General features: G+C 33.1%; 1 protein-coding gene across 3 annotated transcripts in view; it reads right to left on the bottom strand.

Annotated features, from left to right (window-relative positions):
* The window catches only part of LOC122521216 (alpha-2B adrenergic receptor), an 81,447-nt gene that overhangs the window by 52,353 nt on the left and 2,430 nt on the right, over nt 1–26,664 (bottom strand). For all 3 annotated transcript variants that reach the window (XM_043641742.1, XM_043641744.1, XM_043641743.1), the window contains exon 2: nt 23,175–25,370. In XM_043641742.1, the coding sequence (XP_043497677.1) occupies nt 23,175–24,353 (1,179 nt within the window). In that variant the 5' untranslated portion in view covers nt 24,354–25,370. The remainder of the gene's footprint in view (nt 1–23,174; nt 25,371–26,664) is intronic.

Below are 26,664 nucleotides of genomic sequence, written 5' to 3' on the forward strand. Positions count from 1 at the left end.
GAAATGGTAAAACGAGAGAGAAAGAAAGAGAGAGAGAGAATAGCGAGTATTTCATTTATAATATAGCGAATAACTAAAACGCATGGAAAAATGTAAAGACGTGCTGTTAGATTCATAAATATGATTCAAACCGTGTATAAAACTGCATTTAAGGGTTAAAATAAATTTCACTTGTTAGAGGACACAGAAATGGTTATACTAGTTTATTACGTTATATACGAATAATATTTAAATTTGCTTCGTATAGCAATATTAAAATTCCTTTTAAAGCTATTTAAATGCTAAGAGAAATAACTATGAAGTAGAGCTTTCTTACAAAGTTTTCATTAGATACGTAATATTCTTTTTTAAGGACCAGAATAAATAAGAAAGAGAGAGAGAGAGAGAGAGAGAGAGAGAGATGAAATAATGCAAGTTGCCCATATACATTTAGTATTCTCAGACTTTTCTACCTGGCAACCATACAATTTTTCAGAACGCGAGACGAATTTCAATCATCCGCGAAGCAGGAAACTTTCGAAAGTACTCTCCCCTTACCTCTTACCTCTTACCATCATTCTCTGTCCTCCATTTTCTATCGGAAATGAATCATGGTGCAAAGGTTTCTCGTGTTTACGGCTCTTCTTATTTTTATTATTCTTCTTTCATTCATCTCGAGAAATAATAATACTTATTGTAAATAAAAAATAATGTAGTAGGTGTTTGTATATACTGGCATAATTTTTATATAATCTATATATATATAATATTTGTTATCAAACGATTGCATCAAATGCAATTCGTTAAACTTGACGATAATTTGTCTCGTATACAAATTCTTTTTAAGTATTCTGATAAGTGAGGAATTAGTCGTGAATGATACAAAAAAAAGAAAAGTTTTGAAAATAAAGTAGAGAAGTAGAATAAAAATGAAAACAAAAAATCATTGGTTTGTCCTAACGGTACAATAAAGAATCCATCAAACTTCCGGTTAATATTTCGTTGAGTTCTTTCATTCGTTTCTTTTGGTTCCCACTTTACTTTCAAATGCTTCCTATCTCTCTCTCTCTCTCTCTCTCTCTCTCTCTCTTATATCTACATCTTTTTCTTTATTCTTCCTTTCCTTTGTGGGTAGGTAGGTAGGTAGGTACTTCGGCAGACTTTGACAGCGGTTCTCCATACTCGAGCCAACTTCACGTCAAATGCAGATACTACTTCAACGTTTTGTGTCATTTAGAAAATCAAACTTGTGACAGGGTTCCTACGAACATAGTCTAACGTCTAAACTCTCTTATCACATTTTACGATAGATAAATTTAATATTACTTTGTCGTAAATGTTTTCTTTAACGTTGTATTTAATAATCGATTTCATTTTTACGTAAACAATATTTTTCATTTCTTATTTTACTGACGTAATATACAATATATGCAATATAGAAAAAGGTAAAACGAAAAATAAATATCTTTTTCTCATAAATAAATCGTTTCTCTGAATTTATGCAGAAATTCCAAACGTTTTTGACCGGTAGCTTATATAAAATAATATAATCTAAGTTGAATTTGAGTGTTTTAAAGATAAATTGACGTAAACAATTTGATGTCTTCGTAATATGCAAAAGTGTGTCTCAAATCCTACTTCTGAAATTTGGAAACATTTCGATTTAAAACTCAAGGATCTTCAAGGTAATAAATTAAAATCACGCAGAAACAACACTCTAATAATTCACTGACCTAGTAAAGGGTCTACGATAGCTGCACTAAGGTATAATGGGAAGAGAAGAGATACGGAAAACAACTGCTACGAAAAATTTCCAAACTTCGAATATACGTCAAAGAATTAACTCCATAAACTATGAATCGTAATAAACTATAAACCATGAACGCACAAACATTCCATACTATAATTCTTTCCAATAAGAAATATAAATATATCATTTATATAAATTTATAATAAATAAATATTATAATATATAAATATTTTAAATATTCATATATCACTTATAATCACATGTGTTAGAAGTTAGAGTAGGTAGATATGTAGATAGGTATATATATATATAGGTACATATGTATAGTAATTCATCGATAAGTTGCACAAGAGATGAAGTGAATACGAGACAGAGACAAAGACAGAGAGACGAAGCGAAGTTGACATAGATCGATATCCCTGGGAAGCGAACAAGCGAGTACACGAATCCTACCTTGAACCGACAGCACAACGAGCAGGCCAATAACGCCTGGTTCTGCTGCTGCTGCTGTTGCTGCTGTTGCTGCTGTTGCTTCGAACCTCGAGGCTGTCCATCATACGAATCCTGATGTATCGCGTACAGCCGCTGCCTTCATTACTATCTCCAGCTGTCCGTTAACCGAAAGGGGATCTCGTTCTCCGGTAACGTAACGGACGTACCTGTCCTTTCCACGAAGAGAATACTCGATTCTGAACGATGACCGATTATTACTTACGAATGAGACCTCATAACGCGAAAAGGGATTTGAAATATTTCGAACAAAATCAATGGGAAGATTGAAATGTAATATCGAAAGAGACAAATAACGAATAGTTAATCAAATTTAGAAAAATAAGTGGTTCCCCTGAACGATAATTATTATTTTCCTGAGCATACTAACTAGAGTTGGATAATAATAATATGAGGAAAAAGTTTCGAGAAAATATTTAGAAATGGGAAAGTATTTCATTTGTAAATTTTCATTTCGATGTAATGGTGATGATCATGAGTGTTGTTTTTTATAAGAGAAATACGTTTGATTATTGGTTCATTTAAATAACCATTTTACAATAGGAGAACATATTATTTTAATAGTAAAATAATATATGTTAATAATATAGGACGAATAGAACTAATTACCTATAATACTATTTTGTATAACAACAAATAGTGATTAAACAATGAGAAGATAATATCGTGTTAACTAAATCAATTTAAAAGTTAACTAATTTGTATAATATATCAATCACAATATATACCATTCGTAATAACACATCAAATAAATCTATTTACAAAAATATATATATTCTTTTTATCGGACCCTAATGAAAAGATATTTAAAGACCTCGAGAGGGTGGGAGGACTCTTCGGGGCCCTTTGGTATTCTAGGGCCGCACGTGGCAGTTTAATCCGCTTACCACTTAAGCTGCCATTGATAAGAGAGAGAGACAGAGAGAGAGAGAGAGAGAGAGAGAGAAAGAGAGAGAGATAAAAAGAGAAAAAGAATCGTCGTTTGATGGCCGGAAAAGAAGCGTTTCATGAAACGCGACGGTTGAATTTCTTTTTGAGGCTAAAACGGAAGAACGATTTTGAATCTCCGTGGACTCGTATAAGCGTATTCTCTTTACTCCTCTTCTTCCTCCTCCTCACCCTCCTCTTCTTTTACATCTATATACATTGGTAAATGTAAGTAGCACGGAAACACATTTTGCGAGCATCACCTCTTACTATCCTTATCTCTTTCTTTCTTTCTTTCTTTCTCTTTCACTCTTTCTGTTCCTCTTTCATCAACTTCTACTCCCTGGACACTTCTTCTCCTTGCAAACAAATAGCCAAGACGGGAATAAATCTAACTTTTACTATTACATTCTTGATTTTCTCTCTCTCTTTCTCTTTCTCTCGAATATATAATAGTTTCAAAAGAAACGTCTCCCCCGTTTTCTCCGACTAAAACTTCCGATCTCTTCATAATACATCAAGAGATTTTATTTTCCAAATGAAATGTTTAATGATTTATTATGAATTCTCTATCCCCCCTTTTACTCAATCTTCCCTCTTTCTTTCTCATTATGTAACCGTAAGACAAATTGAAACTATCGTCAAGAAATCATGCTAAATCTAGAATATGCTAATCGTAATATTAAAATTTATATTATCGGAGTCTCCGAAAAAAAATTCTTATTTTTATTATTATTATATAATATTATTATGGTTAAAAAAAATAGGTAAGAATAAAATAAGAAATCTAAGTGGACAGGTAGTATTGATCTTTTTTTAATGAGATAGAATGTTCTTATTGCGGTGACCTTGAGACGCCCTCGATTAGGAAGTATCACTGTTACCGTCTTAAGATAGGATAAAGTGTCTGACGGGGGTAAGGGATGGCTGGCTACTGATTCCCAACCGAGGGCTTTCCTTAACGATGAAGGATGATTCGAAATCGTCCGTATAATATATACGCCTTCCCACCCCTTCCCACCTACTTTCCCCCACTTCCATCCGACCTGACTATTCGACATAACGAACCTATCCCGTTTCAACTCGACAGAAGAAAAGCTCTGATAAAAGGTACAAGCGTGTGTTTCTCTTCGAAAACGAAAAAAAAGCAACAAAAAAAAGAGGTAACTTTTCTCGTGTGTGTGTGTGTGTGTGTGTGTATCCTCATCCCATCCCCTATCCATTAACGAAGTCACAGTCGTTGCAATTTCATATTTCGATCAATTAAATTATTACGTTCGTATATTAATTATCTCGTTAATTGATCAATCTGAATTCACGTAAAATGACGTAATTGAATTTTGTTGTTATTGTTGTTGTTGTTGTTTTATATATTAACACAAACGTTTAATTAAAATCATTGTTTTAAGAATATTGGTTGAATAATTGCTAACACGAAGTTTGGAGATTTATTTTTGAAAAAAAAAATAAGAAAAATATATATGACATTTGTCGTGCGTTAATAATTATTTAGGGAATTATTTGATCGTTCGTGTATTGAAAAAAAAAAAAAACAAAAACAAAAGTAATCATTATACCGTATTATAACTTCGATAATAGATATTACGTTTTGCATAATTGAGTGACGGGTTTCTATCGAAGGATTACAACTCTCATAGGAGAGAACAGTCAGTCAGGTGCAAAGTCGAACGTTCAAACACGATCTTGAACCTAATGAAATTAATTAGTCACGTTCGGGGACACTACTCGAAACTCTCCGAACATGAAACAACATTGAAGTTAAAGCACGATGATTTCTACCTCCCTAACCAACCCCCTCCCTCCTTCCCTCCTTCCCTTCTCCTGTTACTTTTCACCCCTTCTTGATATACCTTTCGTATACAAGATCTTACTTTGCCTTTTCACCAACAGATAGAAGAGAAGGGTACTTGTCAACGTTGGTTCGCGTTAAAGATCTGGAAACACACGCCAGTTTCTAACATTATTCCCCTTTTTTTTATTTTCTTCACTGTACAACAATTGTATTCATTCGTAATTCTCATTTTAATAATTCAATCAATTAGTCAAGTGTGTGTTAGAAGAAGATACAGCATTGGATAGGTCGAATATTGCGTCCGATTTGATCATCCTAACGATGAAACAATTTGGTATTGTTTAGGTATTCTCTAGACAACATATACGAAGTTATTCTCTCTCTCTCTCTCATTCACAAAGCATCACTTGCCTGTACGTTAATAGATAAGACAGAAACACTAGGATTTCCTATGTATCGATTCTATTCTCGATAAGGTGTCAAATTCTACGACCCCTTGAAGGCTTTTCGAGTTAGTGTTATAGCCATTACTGGCTGCTGTCTTTGTTGTTGTTGTTGTTGTTATTGTTATTGTTAGTGCTACTTGTTGTGCTGCAGTTGCTATTGCAGTTGCAGTTTCTGTTGTCAACGCTAATCCCGTAGATGTACATGAAATATTCTTGGAAGTATAAGAAAATGTTTTCTTCTTCAGGTTTGTGAGTTGTTGTTTTTGTTCTATTTTTAACATCGATCGTCAACTATGAAAATATTATTTTCAAGAAATAGAAGAAACCTTATTTTTATCACTAATCTTTTCTCAATACTTGTTCACTCGTGTTAGTATCTGCAATCTAATTTTAATCGGTAATTTGTCCAGAAATTATTTACAAATCATTTTTACAACAATGAGACCAAATTTTGTATTTGATACATATTCGAAATAATTTTCAAAATATTTATGTGTATGTTTGTGAAATAAACATTTATATATATATATATATATATATTACTTCGGTGGTTTTTAAACTTGCATACTTGCATCCAAAAAACAATTCGGAATTGAGGAAAAATGCATTAGAACGATACTACAATTTCTCATCGCGTTATCCTCATCCCTTTTATTTCTTTTCTTTTCATTTCTTTTCTTTTCTTTTCTTTTCTCCTATATGTCGTCCTCTTGGCACGTTTGCATTGCATAAAGTAGATTGAGTTTGGGATTTCCGTGTGAAAGGTGGAAGTGGAACAAAGGATTTCCAACGCACTTTTGAATGAATAGGGTTGGTAGAGGATGGGGGAGGGGAGAACGAACCTCTAGCTCCTACTTACAAGAAAACCCTCGTTCTCTTTTCTTTAGAGGAAATATATTAAATTGAAAAGTGTATTTTGTTGTCTTTCTTCGTTCTAGAGGGAGTAAAAAAAAAAAAAAGCAAAAAGAGTGAAAAAAAAGATGTTTTTTATCATCACACTCGATTGAATTCTCGAAAGTCGTTTCTTTTTATTTAACAAAATGAGATAGTGAATAACAAAAACGTTTGAAATATATAAAAGTAACGTAAGTAAGAAACATTAGTGACATACACACACAGACACACAAACACAGACACAGATACAGATAGCATTTATAATAGTACTACCCTAGGCTTATTCTCTCTCTCTATATTGGGTTACATTCAGAATCGGATTATAGATTCGATAGAATCGGGCTTGTTCGATTAATCGTCGGTAAATTCTTGCCACAATCGATATACCCTAGTCTGGTAATAATTATGGACCGGAATGTTACGCGATTATCCTTCCGACACCGTTTCCATTGGGCATCGGCATAATAATCTCTACTTAACCTTGCACGATATATTTCACGTTAATCTCTCGAAAACCTTTACGGAGAGATCGCGAATCGATTCGTCGTTTTATATACGGAATCTAAAAAGTAATTTTCCTTAGAACGTTCAAGATTTGTATTTCCAACTGCTTAAAATTTAACTGTGATACTTACTGCAATTTATCGAACCTCTCTTGAATAATTTAGTTGAACAAAAAACGTTATCGATGATATAAGATTCAAACGTGTCGACTATATTTATTCGCTTAATTCATTATTCGTAATAATGTTTTTTTAATTATTACTTAATGATATTAATTGTTCTTAAAAAAAATTATCAAACATTACGCGATTCCTGATGTTATTTTATTATTTTTCTAATTTCAAATTCTAATTGAAAAATTTTATTTACGTATCATTTTTTCTTGAAATATTTGAAAATAAAACGATATATATATATATATTTTAACTCATTCCAACGTAGCTTCTTCGAATCGTTTCCTTGATAAATATAATAACTTCGTCGAAAATGAAATAGAGAAATAGCTGCGTGCTTGAATGCAAACGAATGGAATTAGAAAAATATGTTAAAACTGCTGCTACATTTGTCATCTTAAAAATCATGGTTCTTGTTTGATATGCTTAATAATTTTAAACTTATCGTATTGGACCAAGATTGCTTCGAATAAATTTTCAATTTAAACAAGAAAAAAGTAAAACTGACCAAATTCTCGGAGAAAAATGTTAAATATCCGAAACGTATTTTGCCAATCGTGACAAGTTTTGAAAATCTAACATAAGCGAAATCGGAAACTGGGTACGAAAAAGATTTACCTAAGTGTGTATATACGCCCGCGCGCGCGTGTGTGTGTGTATATATATATGGATTTATAGTACAGAAAGGAAGTCGATCGTATCTCAAGCGAGTACGAATATCTCCGGAAGCTAAGAAAAGGGACACGTTGAAAACTGGACGTTCAAAGAGAAAGAAAATAAAAGTGAGAGAAACAGAGAGAAAAAGAGAAAGGACACCTAACCGAAAGATTGGCCGACATACCAGGTCAGAGGTTTCAGTGTCCTGGCTCGAATTCCTTATCGTTCCATTCATCCACCCTTCCACTCTTCCTCCCTTTTCCACCTCCTTTTTCTCCTCCTCTTCTTCACTTCGAAAGACTTTTTTACCTTTTCCTACTACACTTTTCTGGACTTTCTTACAGCCATCTGATTTTCCGTCATGCTACAACAGGTAACTTACAGCAGGTATTTGAAAAAAAAAAAGAAAGGGGGGATTGAAAGGAACGATCGAACGACACAAAGAAAAACTTTACGATAGAATTCAGTAACGTTAACGAACGAATATTTTGTAGATCGATTTAATTAATTGTTTATTAAATTAATTATCGGTCTAGTTATTCTTCGTTTCTGAAGTTAAATCGTTCAAGAAAAGAAAAAAATGAAAGGTTATTGCAATGGAACAAAAAGTAAATAAATTAAAAGTTCATAAAAGATGTTCTATTTGCAGTTGCTAAGATATATAATATACATAATTAATGTGTTTAAGTATTTAAAATAATAAGAAAAGTTTCAATTATATTATAATACAATGTATAAAAAAAGAAAAAAGAAAATTTGAAGAAAAGGTAACTTTTTTTTCTCATTTATTTTCAAAATAAAAATCTGAATTCATAGTTCACATTAAAAAAAAAAAAGAAAAAAACAAACATATACGTACGTGTGAGTATATTTAAATACGTATATTGTGAATAAGTATAATAAGTACGTACGTTAACGTAACCGATAAAAGTTAAAAATGCGAGAGATGCACTTTCTTAACTAAAATTTAACGTAAGCGTGTAATGCTTTTCCTCTTTTCATACTAATGAGCGAATCTCTTCTAAGTATCCACTTCTATATGAATATCATATATGCAGTAAGTAGCTCGTTGAAAATTATACATAACGCATCCATATCTATTACAAGCAACGGTATTATTAAGGAACGTGTAAATGGGTCATTAGGTATGCGTCTACCTAAATGCGGAAACTCTGATATTCTGTGAAGTTTGCACAATCAATGTGAAGTTCGAGACAACTGTCATTTGAATTCCCAACTACCTTGATGAATCAATCCGTATATTATTATTATCAATTATATTCTAAATGCACCGAAATAAAATTCAAATGTTAAAATTGAAAATAAAAAATATCAAAATCGCAAGTATCATATAAGCGAAAACAAAATATTTAACATTTATTCTATGTGAAATTTTTAATGAAATTTGACCGAACTGATGTTACGTATTCGTACTGTAAACAAAAAGTAAACAAAAAAAAAGTGATCAATCCGAAGAACCTTGAAGCATCGATAAGAACTTGATCGTAAAGAACATAATCCCTTTTTACAACGAAACTTTGAGAGTTCTTTTTACAATTTACATAATTAATGAAGCCTTTCCGGGATTACCGCCGTTTGCTCTTCTTCTCGTTGCCCAAGAAAGTAGCAACGTTGCATAATCAATCTTTTGCATCATTAAAGAGCCCTTGCATGGTGACTTTAATGTACGATTTTTCCTATCTTTCACGATCTTTTAATTAACATTTTCTATTTTTCCCTTCTCACCCAGAAAAACGTTGAAAGCGTTTTTCCTTTTATCCTCGATTAACAGATTTCTCACGCGATTATTAGTTTCGTCAAAGTGTCGTATAAACTTTTTCTTACTACACATATATACATTTGATCAGATTTATCTTTCGATAGCTAAAACAAAAATAAAAAATACAAGTAAAATACTTTAACAAATAAAAAGAATATTATCGATATAAAAATTAACTTCAGAACCGATTCAATTAGCCAACAATCATTTTTATCGCAATAGTTATTTTCAAATAATAATTATTATTATTATTTCTGTGTTAAATAACTTACAAAATGTAAGTATTATACATTTAACGTTTTTGTTTTAAGCATTGACGAATATTCATCTCAACTTGTTTCTCTCGCTTTTATTCCCTTTGTTTTACTCTCATTCGAAAAGTGTAAAATCTTTTATAGTATATTTCTTGTACAAGTCGAATATCCGCAAACGAGGACGGTGCATTCGAAGTGCATCGTTGAACAGCCCGAAGATAGCTTGAAAGCTGCTTGGATTGGATACTATTCCTATATACCTATACTTATACTTATACTACATTTCCTATCCGTGTACATACAACTAGAAAAAGACGTGTCTATATACAATTGGGCGGTGTAGTCATAAAAAAGGGTCCTACGGTTTTATTAAAAACACACTCTTTTACTTTTGGTGAAATGCAACCACTCTGTGCTATCATTCCATTTAAAAGTAACGCAACTTTTCTGCTATATTCCTGTGACGTGATACGACGCATCAAGGATGCCTTTTCATCCTGAAACTTTTTAATAAAGTTCACCAACCACTCACCTTTCATCTTTCTCTCTCCTTCTCTCTCTGTCTCTCTCTCTCTCTCTATCTCTCTTTTTCTCTCTCTGTATCTCTGTCTCTTGTTCTTGCAAATCTTGAACGTTCTAAAGAAATAAATGTAATGTAAGAAATTAGATTACGATACGAGATCTATATATTTTTCTTTCAATTTAATTTACAATATATATTTATTATTTTCTGTTAAAATAATAATTTGTATAATAATTTATATCATAACATACAACGATGCGTACACGTTCACGTTCCGACAAGGACTGCGTTTCGATCAAGCTTTACCAAATCTTATTACTTATTCTTTGTTTTCAATTATTGTTTATGTGTTATCATTCTATCCTACTTTAACTATTTGTTTTTATCTTTTACCTTGGTGGTTCTTTCCCGGTCGTTCAACTCGAGACGGTTTTCTTTTTTTTTTCTTTTTTGTTCTTATCGCTTATACGCATACCATACGTAAACATTCGTAAATAAATAGTTTTTATATAATCACACTTTCAAACTTTTAAGTAGTTAATTTGATTACACAGGATTACTTTTTGATTGGTATAATGAAAAACTTCGTTCAAAAAAAAAAGAAAAAAATAGAAAAATATAGAAGATACTTCGAAAATAGTAGAGTCGAGTTAATTGCATATTATTATATTTCCTATTACGAAAAATAAAAAAAAAAACCTTTTCTTTCCTTTTCTTCTTAGTAGTATTAGTAGTAACACGAACGAAAGAAAATTGTGCGCATGAGTATATTAATGTTGTATCAGACAAGAAATATTATAGTATAAAAATGCGTGCTCGTGTTTGGAAAAGCCGTGAATAACGACTCTCGCGTTAAATCTAGTTGCAATTTATGACATTCTCCCAACCCAAAGCTCCTCTTCCCCCACCTCCATCCCCCACCCACCATACCCCACCCGAGTGCATATTTATGATCCCACTCGCATTTTTGCTCGTACGAGCTTTATTCGTGACACGAGCTATTTCGTAATGATGATGATGGGAAGAACAATGTAGGGAAAATGGTATACAAAATGTAAGAGTGATATCAATTATTATTTTATTATTATTATTATTATTATTATTATTATTATTATTATTATTATTATTATTATTATTATTATTAAAATGTAACTTAATCCGAGAAATATTACAATCATATATATATATTCATTATATATTTTCACACATATATTTTATTATATAAGAGAGTTAAAATAATAAATAAATGAAAAAAAAAACGTGGAAATATAAATTAACGTTGAATACACGTTCCAACGTGTGTATACATCAGGGGGAAATTGTAGAAAAAGAAGAAATTATTATCGAAGATAGAAAGTAAACGAATAACGTAGGAAATAAGGTAAAAGAGAAGTGAAGAAAAGATGAGAGGACTCGAGAAAAGATATCATCTTCAAAGGATTGACGACAACGATCGGTGGTGGTTCACACCATCTTCGTCAGCCTTTCAATCTTTGAGAAACGACGAGTCAGCCACTTCGTTTTCCAAGTAACGAAGTTAAACTGATCGGGATGTGAGAGAAGATGCTTGAAGCATTGAGAGTACAAGCTTAACAGCCAATGTACAAATTGGTGGTCTTATTCGGAAAGTAAACTTTGTTCAAATACTCTCTCTCTCTCTCTCTCTCTCTCGTTTTATCCAATTTTTCTTCTCTCTCTTTTTTACACACATTTTTGTTGTCCTTTTCGTTATTCCACATTTTTCGTAATAGTATGGGTAACTACGTAAGAGTTGCTTTTTTTCCTTTTTTTTTTTCATTGACCCTTACCAAGATAGGATCAGATTAGAAGGTAATTTAACGAACCCGGTTCACTGAGTACCAACTAACGTGGAACATCGGACACCTTGTGCCCTTTTATTCCTAATATTCTCTTCCCCATGGTCAAATTCAATTTAACGAAAACGTACTCTCTCTTATCGTTGCAAATATAGAATTAAGAAAATGACCTTAGTTAAGATCTTTCAACGTTATTTGACTTTTTTCATTTTTTAAATTACTCAGTAAAGGTAAAAAAGCAGGTCATTTAAATGTATATATATATTTTCTTTATTTTAGAATTTGTTTAGAATTATAGAAAATTACCTAGGTTAAAATATCTTCCAACGTTATTTGACTTTTTTATTTTTAAATTAGCTAATAAAGGTAGAAAAGAAAGTCATTTAAATGTATATATATATTTTCTTTAATTTCGTTAGCAAAGCAAGCGGAAATTGTATCACGTAGATGAATGAAGAAAGAAAAACGATGTAAATGTCTCACGTCACGCTATGCCAACAATTCTACCGACTTACGTCATATTTTTTTCTACTTTATATCTTACCTTCGTAAATATATACTATTTATACATTCTCTTTACCCGCTTGCATATATCTAACTACATTGTCTTTTTTCTAGCTTCATCTTTCTCCCTTTTTCATTCTCTCTCTCTCTCTCTCTCTATATATATATATATATATATATGTATATGTATTTATCTGTCTTTGTCTTCTTTTTTACTCGTTCATTCGTTCTCATATTCACATCTCTTAAATTTGTCACTGTTAAGCGTACACCACCAACACCACCACAACCACCACTATGAGCGATTTATATTTTTGAAGATCGTAAGCCTTCAGTAACCACACCACCACCAAGCCATTTCGGTGAGGTAAAAATTGTGTTGCATAGTACTCGTCGTTAACTAGCACAACGAGTGACAATAACTATACAGTATCTCCCTGGTATCGTGCTGACAGTCGAATGACAACTAAAAAATAACAACAACAACAACAACGAGCTACCTTTTTAACAATTTTGAACTTCAACCGTCCCTGGTTGGCCGTTGAAATCATTCTCGTCCGTTGTGATTTAATAAACGAATCAACCCGGTTCGAAGGATTTTACAGAAAATTCAAAATTGTTCGTCCTACTGATGGTGGAATCGAATATGGGGAGAAAAAAAAACAACAAAAGGTTCGTCGAATCGTCGACGAACAAACAAAATCTTTTTACAATAAATTAACACTTTTTTTCAAAATGTTTTATGTAACTATCTTTTTTTTCTTTTTTTCTTTTCGGAAAACCATTCTGCAAAAATTCAGTTTCCGTTGAGATTTGAAAGAAAGATAAAAAAGAAAAAAAAAAGAAAAGAAAAAGGAGAATAAGAATAAGTTTTGTTGAAGTAAAAGTATCGATTTTGAAGTAGCCTCTGTGTCATTTGGCGAACTAAATGAAGTAGAAGGCGAAAAAAGGAGAAGAAGAAAAAGAAGAAGAAGAAGAAGAAGGATATAATAAAAGAGGAAGAAAGAATGGAAGAAAGAAAAAAAGAGAGTGTGAGAGAGAGAGAGAGAGAGAGTTAGTTTACTGGATGCCCAGCTGTCACGTTCAGCTAATACATCGCGTCTGCCACCCTCTTTCTTTATCCACCCTCTACTAGCTCGGGTGCTTTTACCCTTCAGGAACCTTCTCGAATTCAAGCTCGTAGGATTTTGTTGGCATTTATCAAGTACCTTTGACTGAGATGCCTCGCCTTTTCGGTTGTCAATTATTGCCAATGTCTCGAACATCGTCAGAAATAAAGTGAAAGAAAATCGAGGATGAGTAAATCTGATACGTGTTAACATTAGAAAGAGATAGAGAAAGATAAATAGAGAGAGAGAGAGAGAGAGAAAAAGAATTGACGATTTTCATAAACCACCCAGGAGACGATGACGTAACGATACGCTAACAAAAATATTGATGAGATTTCTTATTGTCTCGTATTGTGTTAATTGTATATATTAAATTTTTGTTCAAATGAAAATATTTATTTATCGTCGAATAATATGTGCGATTACACTAGTGAAAATAATTCTCGAATGAATTGAAATTATTACGAGATTGTTCGGGATTTTTTTCAAATATAATATAACAATACATTTTAACGAAGGTAAGAGTATAAAAAGAAAGAAATAAAAAACAAAAACACAATTCGTACGTGGCAGAGAATTTTGTATAAACTAATTTTCTGCATCCTTTCTCTACTTCTTTCCATTTAGTTCATTACTTTTACTTGCATTATTTATTTAATTAAACAAGAGCCGTATTTACTTTCCATTTATTTAACCACTCTTTTCTTATCGTTATTCTTTACTGTTACTATAGTAATCAAATAAATGTATTCTACATGTATATATATATCAACTTTTTATTATTCTTCTTCTTCTTTTCTTTCGTTTCATCGTTACGAAATTCTTAAAACGAAACCAAAGTAAGATACAATAAATATCAAAAGTATAGTATACTTTTTTTCCTTTTCTACTGTCGACCTCGATACTAAATTCTCTTACATTCTACAAAGTTACTTCATTAGTATCTCAATCACTATGCATTATTATTATTATTATTATTATTATTTTCTCAATTGAAAATGAAGAATTGAAGATGCGAGACTAAACGCGAATCGCTCGTTGAATCTTCACGCGATCTCTCTTTTCCAACATAAAAGGAAATAAATAAATGAAAAAAAAAAAAAAAGGAAAAAATCTAATGGCTTAAGAGAAGAAGAACCTAAGTGCGAGAAAAGCAACGGGGAGAAATATTCAGCTCGCGCATTCGAGGAAAGTGCAATAGCGTGTTACCATCGCATCGTTCTTACCTCTTTGTCCAGAGGATTATCGCGAGAAAGGAAACGAAGGAATCAGCCGAAAAGTATTTTTAGATTAAAAAAAAAATAAGAAAAACGGGTGTATAATCATAAATTCTATTACGTTATTCGAAATATATTCGTTTTTATTTCTCACCGATTAAATTAAAATCGCGAACACACAACTCAACGAGACCAATCATACCCTTTCCATGTATTATATTTTAAATCCCAAATCGATAAAAATCTTGACAATTGATAAGAAATGAAATAAGAGAAAAATCATTCGGGACAATACGTACACCCTGGTGTATTTATCGTGTGTAATTTTATTTACTATTTTATTTCTATCGAAAGAAGAAGAAGAAAAATACCCAAAGAAATAGACATTTCTCGTTACGTTTTACAATCTTGATAATAATCGAGAATAAGACGAGGATAAATTTACCTCAATCGCCTTCTTATTCTTCTCTTCTACTTCTGAATATTTAAAATACCGCGAATAATAATAAAAAAAAAAAAAAAACAAAAGATAAAGACAAAAAAAAGGAAGAAGAAGATTCCTAAGGGTCGGTTGTTTCTACGTAAGCGAAAAAGGGGGATCGTTATTTTCGTTTGTTTGGTAGAAAAATTTTTGCGAGATGAATTCGAGCGCAACCCTGACGACCCCGTTAAAGACAAGACAAAATAGAAAAAGAAAAAAAAAATAAAAGAAAGAAAGAGAACAAACCCAACAATCCAGGATCAACGATCCGTTCTTACAGTTTTTCGTAATGCCTATGTCATCACCTTCAAACTATACCAACGATTTCTTTTTCCATTATCTTCCTTTTTCTTCTCTCTATAATACTTTGTATTTATTATTTTTTTATTTTTTTTTTTATTTTGTGACGCTTTCTTTTTCACTTTCCTAAATTATAAGGATTACCTAGGACGATATACTCCCATGACGGTGGTTGGTAGGTAAGTCTTGTGAATAAAGTGGCTCGATTAAAATTTTACGATGCAGTCTTTCACTGCGATCGGGATCGTCATAGCAATTACTCTTTCTCGGTAACTCCTATCCGAATAGTCTCGTCTCTCTCTTTTTCACCTTCTCTCATTCTTTATCTTTCTTTTTTTCTTTTCCTTTCTTTTTTTACTATAAACCACGTACACCTTCAACCACCCACTACTACCAACCGATTGGTCATCCAATACTCTGACTACTTCCTTTCGTTCATCGAATGAAACTTTCATTTTGTCCCCCCTCCCCCTCCCCCTCCCCTTCCGTGCTATCACCTGCTTATACTTTTTCTTCCTTTCTTTTCTTCTATCTCTCTGTCTCTCTTTTTTGCTTTTTTTTGTTTTACTTCTTTTTCGAGATCTCGAAGGAAGACCGGATATAACAATAGAATCTTTAATGAGAAGAGGTTTAAAAAAATCAACCGAAGAGGAAAAATCAACTTACTTTTGCGTTAGAAAAGTAAGTTTCTCGTTAAAACGAATTCTTTTCTTCTTTTCTTTGCTTCTTTATTTTTCTTTTCCTTTTTCTTTTCTTCATTCGCAACGACTAACAGAGATATCGGTTTCCTTCTCTTTCCCGTTTTACATTTCTATTACCTCATTTCGTTTTATTCGATATAATAATTTCACGATCGAAAATCATTTATATATCGTTACATTGTATTATCATATTTATATATTTTATGTGTTGCAAAAAGAAAAAGAAATTGAATTTTTTATCTTCTTTATCCACCGAACGGGATTTATCTTTGACGTTAAACGATTCTGAAACGTTGTGTTGTCTGGGTTTTGGAAGCTGTTCTTCGAGTAATCTTAAATAAATATAATATGTCTGTCAAAAAAGAAATCATGAGATACAGGAGAAAGAAACATATTTATAGGATATAAATATTTTCTACGTAAGATTCGAAGAACTTTGCCGAGTAGCTCTGGATTTAATGGATTACCCAACTTGATCTTTACGTGCACGAGGTAAAAGGGATAAAGGGATAAAGTAAATTCCGTTAACAAATTGTTCATCAAATAATAACAAGTAAAATCAATCGTTAATAATACGCGTGTTTGATTTAACGATAAGAAATTATTTAATCATTATCATTAAATCATACCAACAATCTTCATTTGATTCAAACTAGTATACGAACGTTCGTTTTATTTCAAAATGAAATAATAATGATTTAATATAATCTTTAATCTAACACAGAAATACGTTATTGTTTTCTTTTCTTTTTTTTTCCAATAGAACATAATGTTTTTTATTTCCAGTATAGTATCGAAAATTTTAAGAATACAATCTATATATATATATATGTTTTTTATTTAACAAATCTTCGAAAATATATCTGTTAATAAATAAAGAATATCAATTTATACATACGTCGTTTTACTTGTCGTTCTAATTCTAGTTCGAGTTTTGCCCCATTTCCATAAACGATCTTGTTAACGATTTATAATCAAATTAGAGCAATACGAACAAAACGAATTATAAACGCGCGCGTATTTGGTCTACCGCAATGATTAATTACTTGGCAGTCAGTTATAAACAACCAAAGAGGAAATAGATCATTTTCACGATACCAGATATCAAGTAAATTAAATCTTTTCCTTTTCCTCATACCCTTCTCCCCCGTCTCTCTCTCTCTCTCTTACCTTCATCACGTTATACTCCCAATTATACTCAAAAAAAAGTGGAAAATAATTAATTAAAAAGGATAAATAAAAATCGTAGCAAATCAGATTCGTAAAATCTTTGAACGCGTAAAATAATAATCTACATCGATGAAAACATTCGTTTCATCTTTCTCAATTAAACTAGGGATCAAATAGAAGAATAAAAAAGTTGTTAGTTTTCTTCTCAGATGGTGGGAAGAATCAGGGGAGGAAGGGAGAAATGGCTACGAAATCTTGCTGTAATTCTTTCCCAAGCTCAATTCACTACCACCACTACCACCACCACTCAGTCCTTTCCTCTCTCCCTTCCTTCATCATTTTCTTATCTTTTTTTTTTATTTTTATCTTTTCGATGGTATCCCAGAACTACCACCGTGAGATATTTCGATTAAAATCTCCGTCCCCTTTTCGACGTAATTATTTCTCATTGATTTGAAAGTTTCCCCACTCCCCCTCACTCCCCCCTCGCCGCCTAAAATTCTTTTTCTCTTAGTTCGCTTTCAAGATTCTTCATCGTTTTGCTTAAGAGTATCACGAGTAGAGTAGTTCCTTCTAGTATTTAAACCGAATAGCATTCGGATTTTTCGAATAACCGGTAATAGAAATCGGTAAGTAACGTTGACTACGTTACTAGTCGATTAAATATCAATAGTCGATATCGAATTACGTTTCCTAGGTTAATGGAAATGGAAGATAGGTAAGATCGGGGAAAATGAAAAAAAAAAGAAAAAAAAAAAGAAAAAAAATAACAGGGAGATAAAAAAGAAAAAAAGGTAACGGGGAATAAGAATTCGATCGAAGTCTCAAGTTAAATAAAAAATGGAAAGAAAAGAAAGGTATCTACGATAAAGATACTTTTGTGTGTTATAATAGTAATATTTAAATGAGAAAAAATATGGTTGTCGGAATCTCATTACAATAACCTCCTTTCTTGAATATGGTTTTATCTAATATACGATTGAATAATAACGTAACAAAATTATATTTCTTTGATACTCAAATGCGATACTAGAAAACGATTGTATTTTTGAAGTTATACTTCTTTTGGCGCGTTGGGGAAAATGTAATGAGGAGTGATTTTGTTCCGAGCGCTGGAATAACGACACCATGAAGTTTGTCGGTATTTATGACGCGCGGCAAAGCGATTTCAATTATACGGCATGAAGTTGTCTTCTTTTCTTCTTCCCCCCTTTTTTTCTCAAGCGGGTCACCCATCCAAATACTAATCGAACTCAGCGCTGCTTTACTTAAATGATCGAAGCGAGAACTAATGCTGTAACCGCGCCATGGCTGTTAACGCGTGAAGTAATTCGATATATCTCTCTTATATTTAGTGTGTGGACTGATATCTATATTTCGATATTTTCTTTTTCTTTTTTTTATTCTTTCATATATAGATATAATAATAATTATTTTTTTCTTTGAAGTTTTTTTTTGAAGTTATTTTTGAGGTTATTGAGGTTATATTCGTTTTGGTACGGCAAAGAAGTATAACTTCTTACGTGCGTACATAAGTATTTATATGAATATTTTGCGAAGGTACAGATGGATACGTGTCGCGAGATCAATCTAATCAACGATTAGATTTTGTATTTATTTGAAAAGAAAAAAAAAAAGAGAAAAAAGAAAAAACAAATTAGAATTTTACATTAACGGTGGTTAGACGAGAGCGCAACAGATGTAAGCTATCGAAAATAGGATTGAAATAAAGGATATGAGGCTCTTTCGAACATTTTCGAGGCAGCAACAGTTGGCCGTTTCCTATCTTCTCTGCCTCCACTGATGTATAATTCATTAAAAACGAATGGAAAAGAAAAAAAATATGACAGGAAAACGTAAGAAAGAGAAATACATTTTATTTCTTAATTAACGTAAACTCTTGATTACGAGCTGAAGGATGGAGTGGAGGGGAGGAGAGTGAGGAATACGAAATTTATCAAAGTTTCGAGTATATTCGTTTTTCGTTAAACAACCACGTTGGTCCTCTTTAATTGAATGATTCTTAGAAAAAAAGGTTTAAGTCGTTGTTGTTTTTTCTTTTTTTTTTTTTTGATACTTGACGAAGAAACAAATCGAAGTAAAGAGAAAAAAACCGGGAGACGGGGGTGGGGGTGGATAATAAAGTAACAATCGTATTTTCTCGTTCGTTGATTAGTCTTTTTCGTTGCGTTTCCTTTTTCGAAGAGGAGATTGATAGCCTACCCTCATTCGCAGAAATCCAATAAGATCCTGAGAAACGTTTGTCAAACTAGAAGAGAGAGAGAGAAAGAGAGAGAGAGGGTAGATGGTAGTAGCACGGTTGTATCAGAAAACTCGGCTTTTCCCTAAACCAAAGACCAAAATTGATGGTAGTAGTACGACGACGATTCCGACTTTTTCTCGTCGCACACCATTAATTCGTTTTCCGAAAATCACAGACTAGTAGATAGAGATAGAAAGAGAGATAGAGAGAGAGAGAGAGAGAGAGAAAGACGAAATTCTTTTCGTCAAGGTTGACTACGTTTTTCTCTGGATACGTATCGTTTCTCGTTTTAAATGAGATCCTCCAAAGAAATAATAATAAAAAAAAGAAAAAATCAACGATTGTATCACGATAAGAATGATCCTAGTAATAAAAAGTTCTTTATTTTCTTTTTTCTTTTTATTTTAGTTATTAACCTGGGATGCATCCGATTGATAGATAAGTTGGATATGGTATTGAAGTAAGTTAACAGAAAATATAAAAGAACAATAATGTGGAAAATTCAATTCGTATCGAAATCAAATTGATTTGTGTATATACAGTGAGTGTCTCGTAAAAATCGTACACACACATATAGTTATGCTTAACATATTTTTCCTAATAAATTATCGATATAGTGTATTTAAGATGGAGAAAAAATTTATTAATGAAAATACATTAAATAATAATTATTATACGATATACTAATGTAAACATATTCATATATTGAAGAATATCATTTATAATTATGACGATTAATACGAACATCCGTTGTTAACCGTGTTTGACAAGAATTACCAAACAACAAATTTTTATTTATGTCTTATTTATAATAAAAAAGAAAAAAAAACAAAACAATAATAAATAAATACCACAGTTTATATCCCATTTCGTTCTTGAAAATTTGTCATCGGCTTTCGAACGAACGAACGAACGAACGACCAAAGTTCTTCGTGAGTCTTCCATCCTTTGGGAATTAACGAACCAACGAACCAATCGTATTATAGTTTAATCCTATTAAAAGATTTCGTCGCCCCTCCCCTCTCCCACCCCGCCGTTTCGAAAAGCAATGATTACTTTAGGAAATGTACAGATAATACAAAAAATCGGCCCACCTGAACGAATATATATATAAAAACGAAGAAGAAGAAGAAGAAACTGACCGTGAATAATTGACGATAAGATTTCTTCAATATCTGGCGAATCATTCTCAAAAAAAAAACAAAAAAAAGAACATTAAGATAAAAAAGGAAATTTATCGATAGGGGGGAGGAGAAGGAGAGGACTCTCTCTCTCTCTCTCTCTCTCTCTCTCTCTCTCGTTGATGTTAACTTTTGTCGTAATGTTTCTTTTGAAGATTTTAACCGTCAGTGAGAGAGAAAGATATTCCATTTATATTATATAAAATCGCGTTTATTAGATGCTTTCAACGATAACTTCTACTAGCCGGGTTAGTAGAAAGTTTCGTTGCAAACTCGATTAACTCTGCTCATCTTTCTATCTCTATCTCTCTCTCTCTCTCTCTCTCTCTCTCTCCCTCTTTCTCTATTACTTTACCAGAAATATATTCGATTTATTTGAAAAACTCAGATGTTATCAAAGTTATAAAAGAAATATATACAGGGATTAATTAAACGAATACAAATTTCGTTTATATATCTTTTTATATAAAACCCCGTAGCTTTTGAAACTAAAAGATCAATCCACTCTCTTCCTCTCTCTTTCGGTAGTAAGAACATCTTGCGGAAGCTTGCGAATTTAATCGCATTAAAAAGGACCGTGGTAAAGGTGCTCGTAAAAGGAGTCACGAAAGTCACCGAGAGAGAGAGAGAGAGAGAGAGAGAGATAGAGTGAGAACTTTGCAAAACGTTTTACGATCTGGTTTGAACATTATCGATAGTTTAAAGACCCCTTTCAAACGTGGCTTACATTCGTCACGGTCACGAATTAGTCAAGAAATAAGAATATTACGATAGCAAAAAAAAATATGTTATATAATATATAAACGTGCTTTTTTTTGTTCTTTTTTCTACTTTGCACGATCACATTTCGTGATACCTAATCGTGATGGTACAGTTCGTAACACGAAATGAAACAATATTTTTCCAAACGGTATCAATAACCTCGTAGACAAAATATCTTTAATATTATTTCCTTGTTTATTTTTTTTTTTTTTTACCTTTTTTTATTAATTCGATAAACATCATCGTCGTGCGAAAAGAAGATCGATCATTTTCGATAACGTTCGTCTTTCGTTTTTTTTTGTTTTTCTTATTCATTTTTCTCCCGCTTTTACCAATTATTTATAACATCCGATAATAAATAAATTATCGATTAGTATTCCTAAGTATTTTTTTTTGTATCGAACAAGATCGTAAGGATCACTTGTATATTCACGGTGGGAATATTCGCAGGTGTTGAACTTTTACGCGTGTTCCTATGAAATAAAATGAATAATCTTTCATCTCGACGTATTATATTTAATTAATTAACTTGATCAAGTGTTAACGGTTGATTGCTTGATTAATGAAATATTGGACTAAATTTACTTCCCAATATTTAATGATCATACACGCACCGTCGTTTTCCAAAGATATTAATATTGCATAAGGTACATTGTATACTTCATTGTTTCTTTTTTTTCGTTTTCTTTTCTTTCTTTTTCTTTTTTCAAATATGTGAATTTATAATAGAAAAAATATCGATCGAGACTATTATTATAAGATTTTAGTGATAATCAATGCAATTAATCGAGTAATACTTTACCCATACGAATATTGCATGATTAAGATAACGGTGCTAATGCATTTCCAGGTGCAAGATTTCAAAGTGATATCGAAGTGAAAGAAAACGGGCACGTCAGTTTATGGTTAATATATTATGGTTGACGTGTTAGGTGGGTTCGATCGATTAAATTAAAAAAAAGAATACAATTTTGCCAACGTTACTACGAACTTACTTATATAGTACTACTTTTAACAAATCAATTTGGCTGGTAGTCCCAGTACTGACATATTCTCCAGCATGACAAGCAAAACTAAAGAAATCAACGAGTAGTATCTTGAAACAATCCTTTTCTTCTTTGTCAACTTTACGATAGAAACTTCAAACGTTTTCACAATAATCCCCTCCCCCCATTTTTTGTTTACGTTTATGCGCTAGAAATTCGACAAATTCGATACGATAAAAAATAATCTTATTATTTATTTGTTATTTTTTTTTGTTCCCTCGTTAAATCGTACGATCATCAATTCCGCTATTCAAATTTGGAACAAACAAAAGGTGGAAATCGAATAAATAATAATCGTGCATTTTATGATTTACATTAGGATCGAATAAGAATTTTCCTATAAATGCGGAAAAATTGATAACAAATGAAGATAAATAATTAGTTGTTTAATTTTGGAAAAGATGTACTCTCACCTTGCATTTTGGATAATCCTCCTCCGGCGTTGGCCTTTTCCAACCGAGCAACGGGGGTATACAAACAAGGGCGGATAGTAGCCAGACGAGAGCAATCATAAGTGCCGCCCTGGCCGGTGTTCTTTTCTTCAGATAATCAACCGCTTGAGTAATGCTCCAGAACCTATCGAGACTTATCAGGCAAAGGTTCATAATGCTGGCCGTACAAAGTAGTACATCCATCGCCGAGTAAATATCGCACCACCAATACCCAAAAATCCAATAACCCATAATCTCGTTGGCTAACGAAAAGGGCATTATAAGGAGACCCAGGAAAAAGTCAGCTACCGCTAAACTAGCTATAAACCAGTTTTGAATATTTTTCAATGCCTTTTCCGTAGCAATAGCTATTATCACTAACATATTACCAACTACGATGATTATCATCAGTAATGTGGCAATGATGGATGCCAGTATGATATGCGGCAAAGTATATCCAGATGGATACATGCTATCACCGTAAACGATCAAGGTCTCGTTGTTGTTGCTGCTTTCATTAGTATAATCAGATGGATATTGCATACTCCCGTTGAAGATGGAATCGTTCGAGTACGACACAGCAAAGTCTTCTTCCATCGTGTCGGAGGTTATACCAAAGAGAAGATCGACGCCAAGGCTGGAACCACCGGTGAAGATCTCAAACGTACTCCTATTTGAGATACTTGAAATGAATGAAGAATCTTCTCTGTCGCAGCCACAGCCGAGGGGATTTCCTCTTCCTCCTCCTCCTCCTCCTCCTGCTCTTCCTCTTCCTCTCGACTGTTCGCCGATCTTCTCAATCGGATCGTTCGAAGTACCGTTCTCTTCCTGCGACCCGATCCTTCCACCAAATCTTCTTCTACCACCACTACTACTACTATCTTCAATAGTAGATTCACTGGTGTCGTTCTGGTTCCAATCGCTTGTCCAACCGCCGACGTCAAAATCGGCAATACTAGTTATCGTTATTTCCGTTCTATCCTCTTCTACGTTATCAACGTTAATCGTAGAAAATGATGAAGTTGTTGTTGTTGTTGTCCCGGGAACCGTTGTAGAACTATACCACGTCATGTTCTCCTCGAATATGCTCCTCGTTGACGCCGTTGCCGAGCTAACGGCGTCCTCGTTAGACATAATGTTGCCGAAGACTGGCGGGATCATCACTTCTCGCACCCACGCCGTCTTCTGCGAATGCTATCTCGCTGCTGAAGTTGAAATTTCGTCGGGTGACGATGATGTCGTCGCAATCGTAATTGTAGACGATGTTGAAGAAGATGAAGAAGAAGAAGAAGAAAAAGAAGAAGAAGAAGAAGAAGAAGAGGAAGAAGATGGCGACGATGAAGACGGCGAGGAAGATGACGAAGAAGATGACGACGAAGATGGTGACGATGAAGACGACGAGGACGTACCACCGCCGTTCGAGGAAGTTTCCGATGTCGCCCCGATCGGGGAACTTGGGTGACACCTTGCACTCGGTGCCAGTTCTAATAACAACAACAGCAGAAGTGTGGTGGTCTCGTCGCATCTCGAGGCCAGCGCCGTCATGCCCGCTTCGGCATTATGTCATTCTTATATCGAGAAAGAGATCGAACCCTTTTTTTATCTCTCACCCACTCCTCTTTTAAATTCCACCCTTACTCGCCAGAAGAAAAAAAAGGGAAAATATAACGACACTTCTTGTTCTTCTCGTCAACTACAGAGATTAGTAGTAGTAGTAGTAGTTTATTAATGTAACAAGTGAGATCCCATATGTGTTTTCTTTCTCTTCTGTTTTATCTCTTCTTTCTCTCTTCGTTTAAATAACGTTCGTATAGGTAATAAACTATTTTTATTTAATAAAACGTTTTCAATTGTCGTCTACATAAGAATTACGTAGATCATTCTTTTCTGAAGCTAATATCTGGGGCGGTACGTGACGCTAGGTGACGCGAACCATTCCTTCGATGAAGAAGAAGAAGAAGAAGAAGAAGAAGCTGTCGAGAGATGTCCTCGTTTCTCCTTCCCTTTCTTACTATATATTTTTTTTCCCTACCTTCTTTCCTCTTTTTTCTTTTCTCTTTCTCTTCCTATTTTTGTGTCCCTTCGTTTTTCTACGTCATCCTTCTCGTCGTTGTCTTAATCGTAGATTGGCCCGTTGATTTATTGCTTTGCGTGAGTGTCGTTACTCTCCTAAATTCACTGGCTCACGACGATAGTGTTAAATACGAACGAATGAACAACGAAACAAACAAAAAAAAGAAAAAAACAAATATATTCATATATAGAGAAAAAGAGAGAAAGAGAGAGAGAGATAAAGAGTTAAAGAGAGAAAGTAACGGAACTAGAGAAAAGATGAAAAAAGATTTATGAACAGTTTGGGTTGCATTTGATGAATCGAGAAGCGAAAGATTAAACTGTGCTTGCGTTTAAACGCATTATAGAAATATAAAGAGAGAAACTGAGAGAGAGAGAGAGAGAGAGAGAGAGAGAGAGAGAGACAGACAGACAGAAAGAGAGAGATAGAGATTAAAATGTACGATGAAAATTGGTCCCCCTTTTCCTAACTTTTTCTTTTAAATTAATCTCGTATACGAGTGTTAAACACGAACGGTACTAGTGAATTCGAGAGAGAGAGAGAGAAAGAGAGAGAGAGAGAATGTGTTTGTGCCTGTGTAAGAAAAAGAGAGAGAGGGAGAGAGAGAATATACTTCGTTAATTTAAGAAAGCTTGATTCCTTATCGGAACCCTATAAGTTCCTCTATCTCTCTCCTGTAAAAGTACTTAGTCCCTTCGCGTTTAAAGATCCCGACCTTCGAAATTAACCCCGTACGCTGATTTCGCACTAACGACGTCCGCGAGTTAATAATTAATTATCGCAACGGGACTAAAAAGCCTAAGCGTTGGATACCCGTACTGCTCCGACCTGCTTTCCGAATCGTATTTGGAAGATAAACGTTTCGTCGATTTATATATATATGTATATATATTATATAATGCACATATATATATATATATATAGATGCATGTATATAAAAATTAAAATGAAGATCGAGAAGAAATTTAATTTAGGAAAAAAGAATGTGCGGATTTTAGGATTATAAACCGCCGAAAAAGGACACTATATATATGTATATACATATATATTAATATTGGTCGCGCGCGCGCGCGCGCACGAACGTTAAAAGGGCGCGATTATTACAAACGCACAATAATATTCTCAACTCGAGATACTCGAATAATTTTCACGTTAAATAGCCGCGATCGGATCGATCCTCGAATAAAAGGGTGGGCTGGCGGAGGGGGGAGGGGGTCGAAATTCGACTGGTGGCAGAATAACATTCGTCGTCGTTATATATATATATATATATATATATATACATACGTTTCTAAGCTTTGTACGTATTAAATCTCGTACGCGTAATCTCACCTAATATACAAACGTACACATTGAATAAATGACTAATCATTTAGTGGTGCGTTTTATATGTTAAAT

This window comes from Polistes fuscatus, unplaced genomic scaffold, assembly GCF_010416935.1.
Source record: "Polistes fuscatus isolate 324 unplaced genomic scaffold, CU_Pfus_HIC Scaffold4, whole genome shotgun sequence".
NCBI lineage: Eukaryota > Metazoa > Arthropoda > Insecta > Hymenoptera > Vespidae > Polistes > Polistes fuscatus.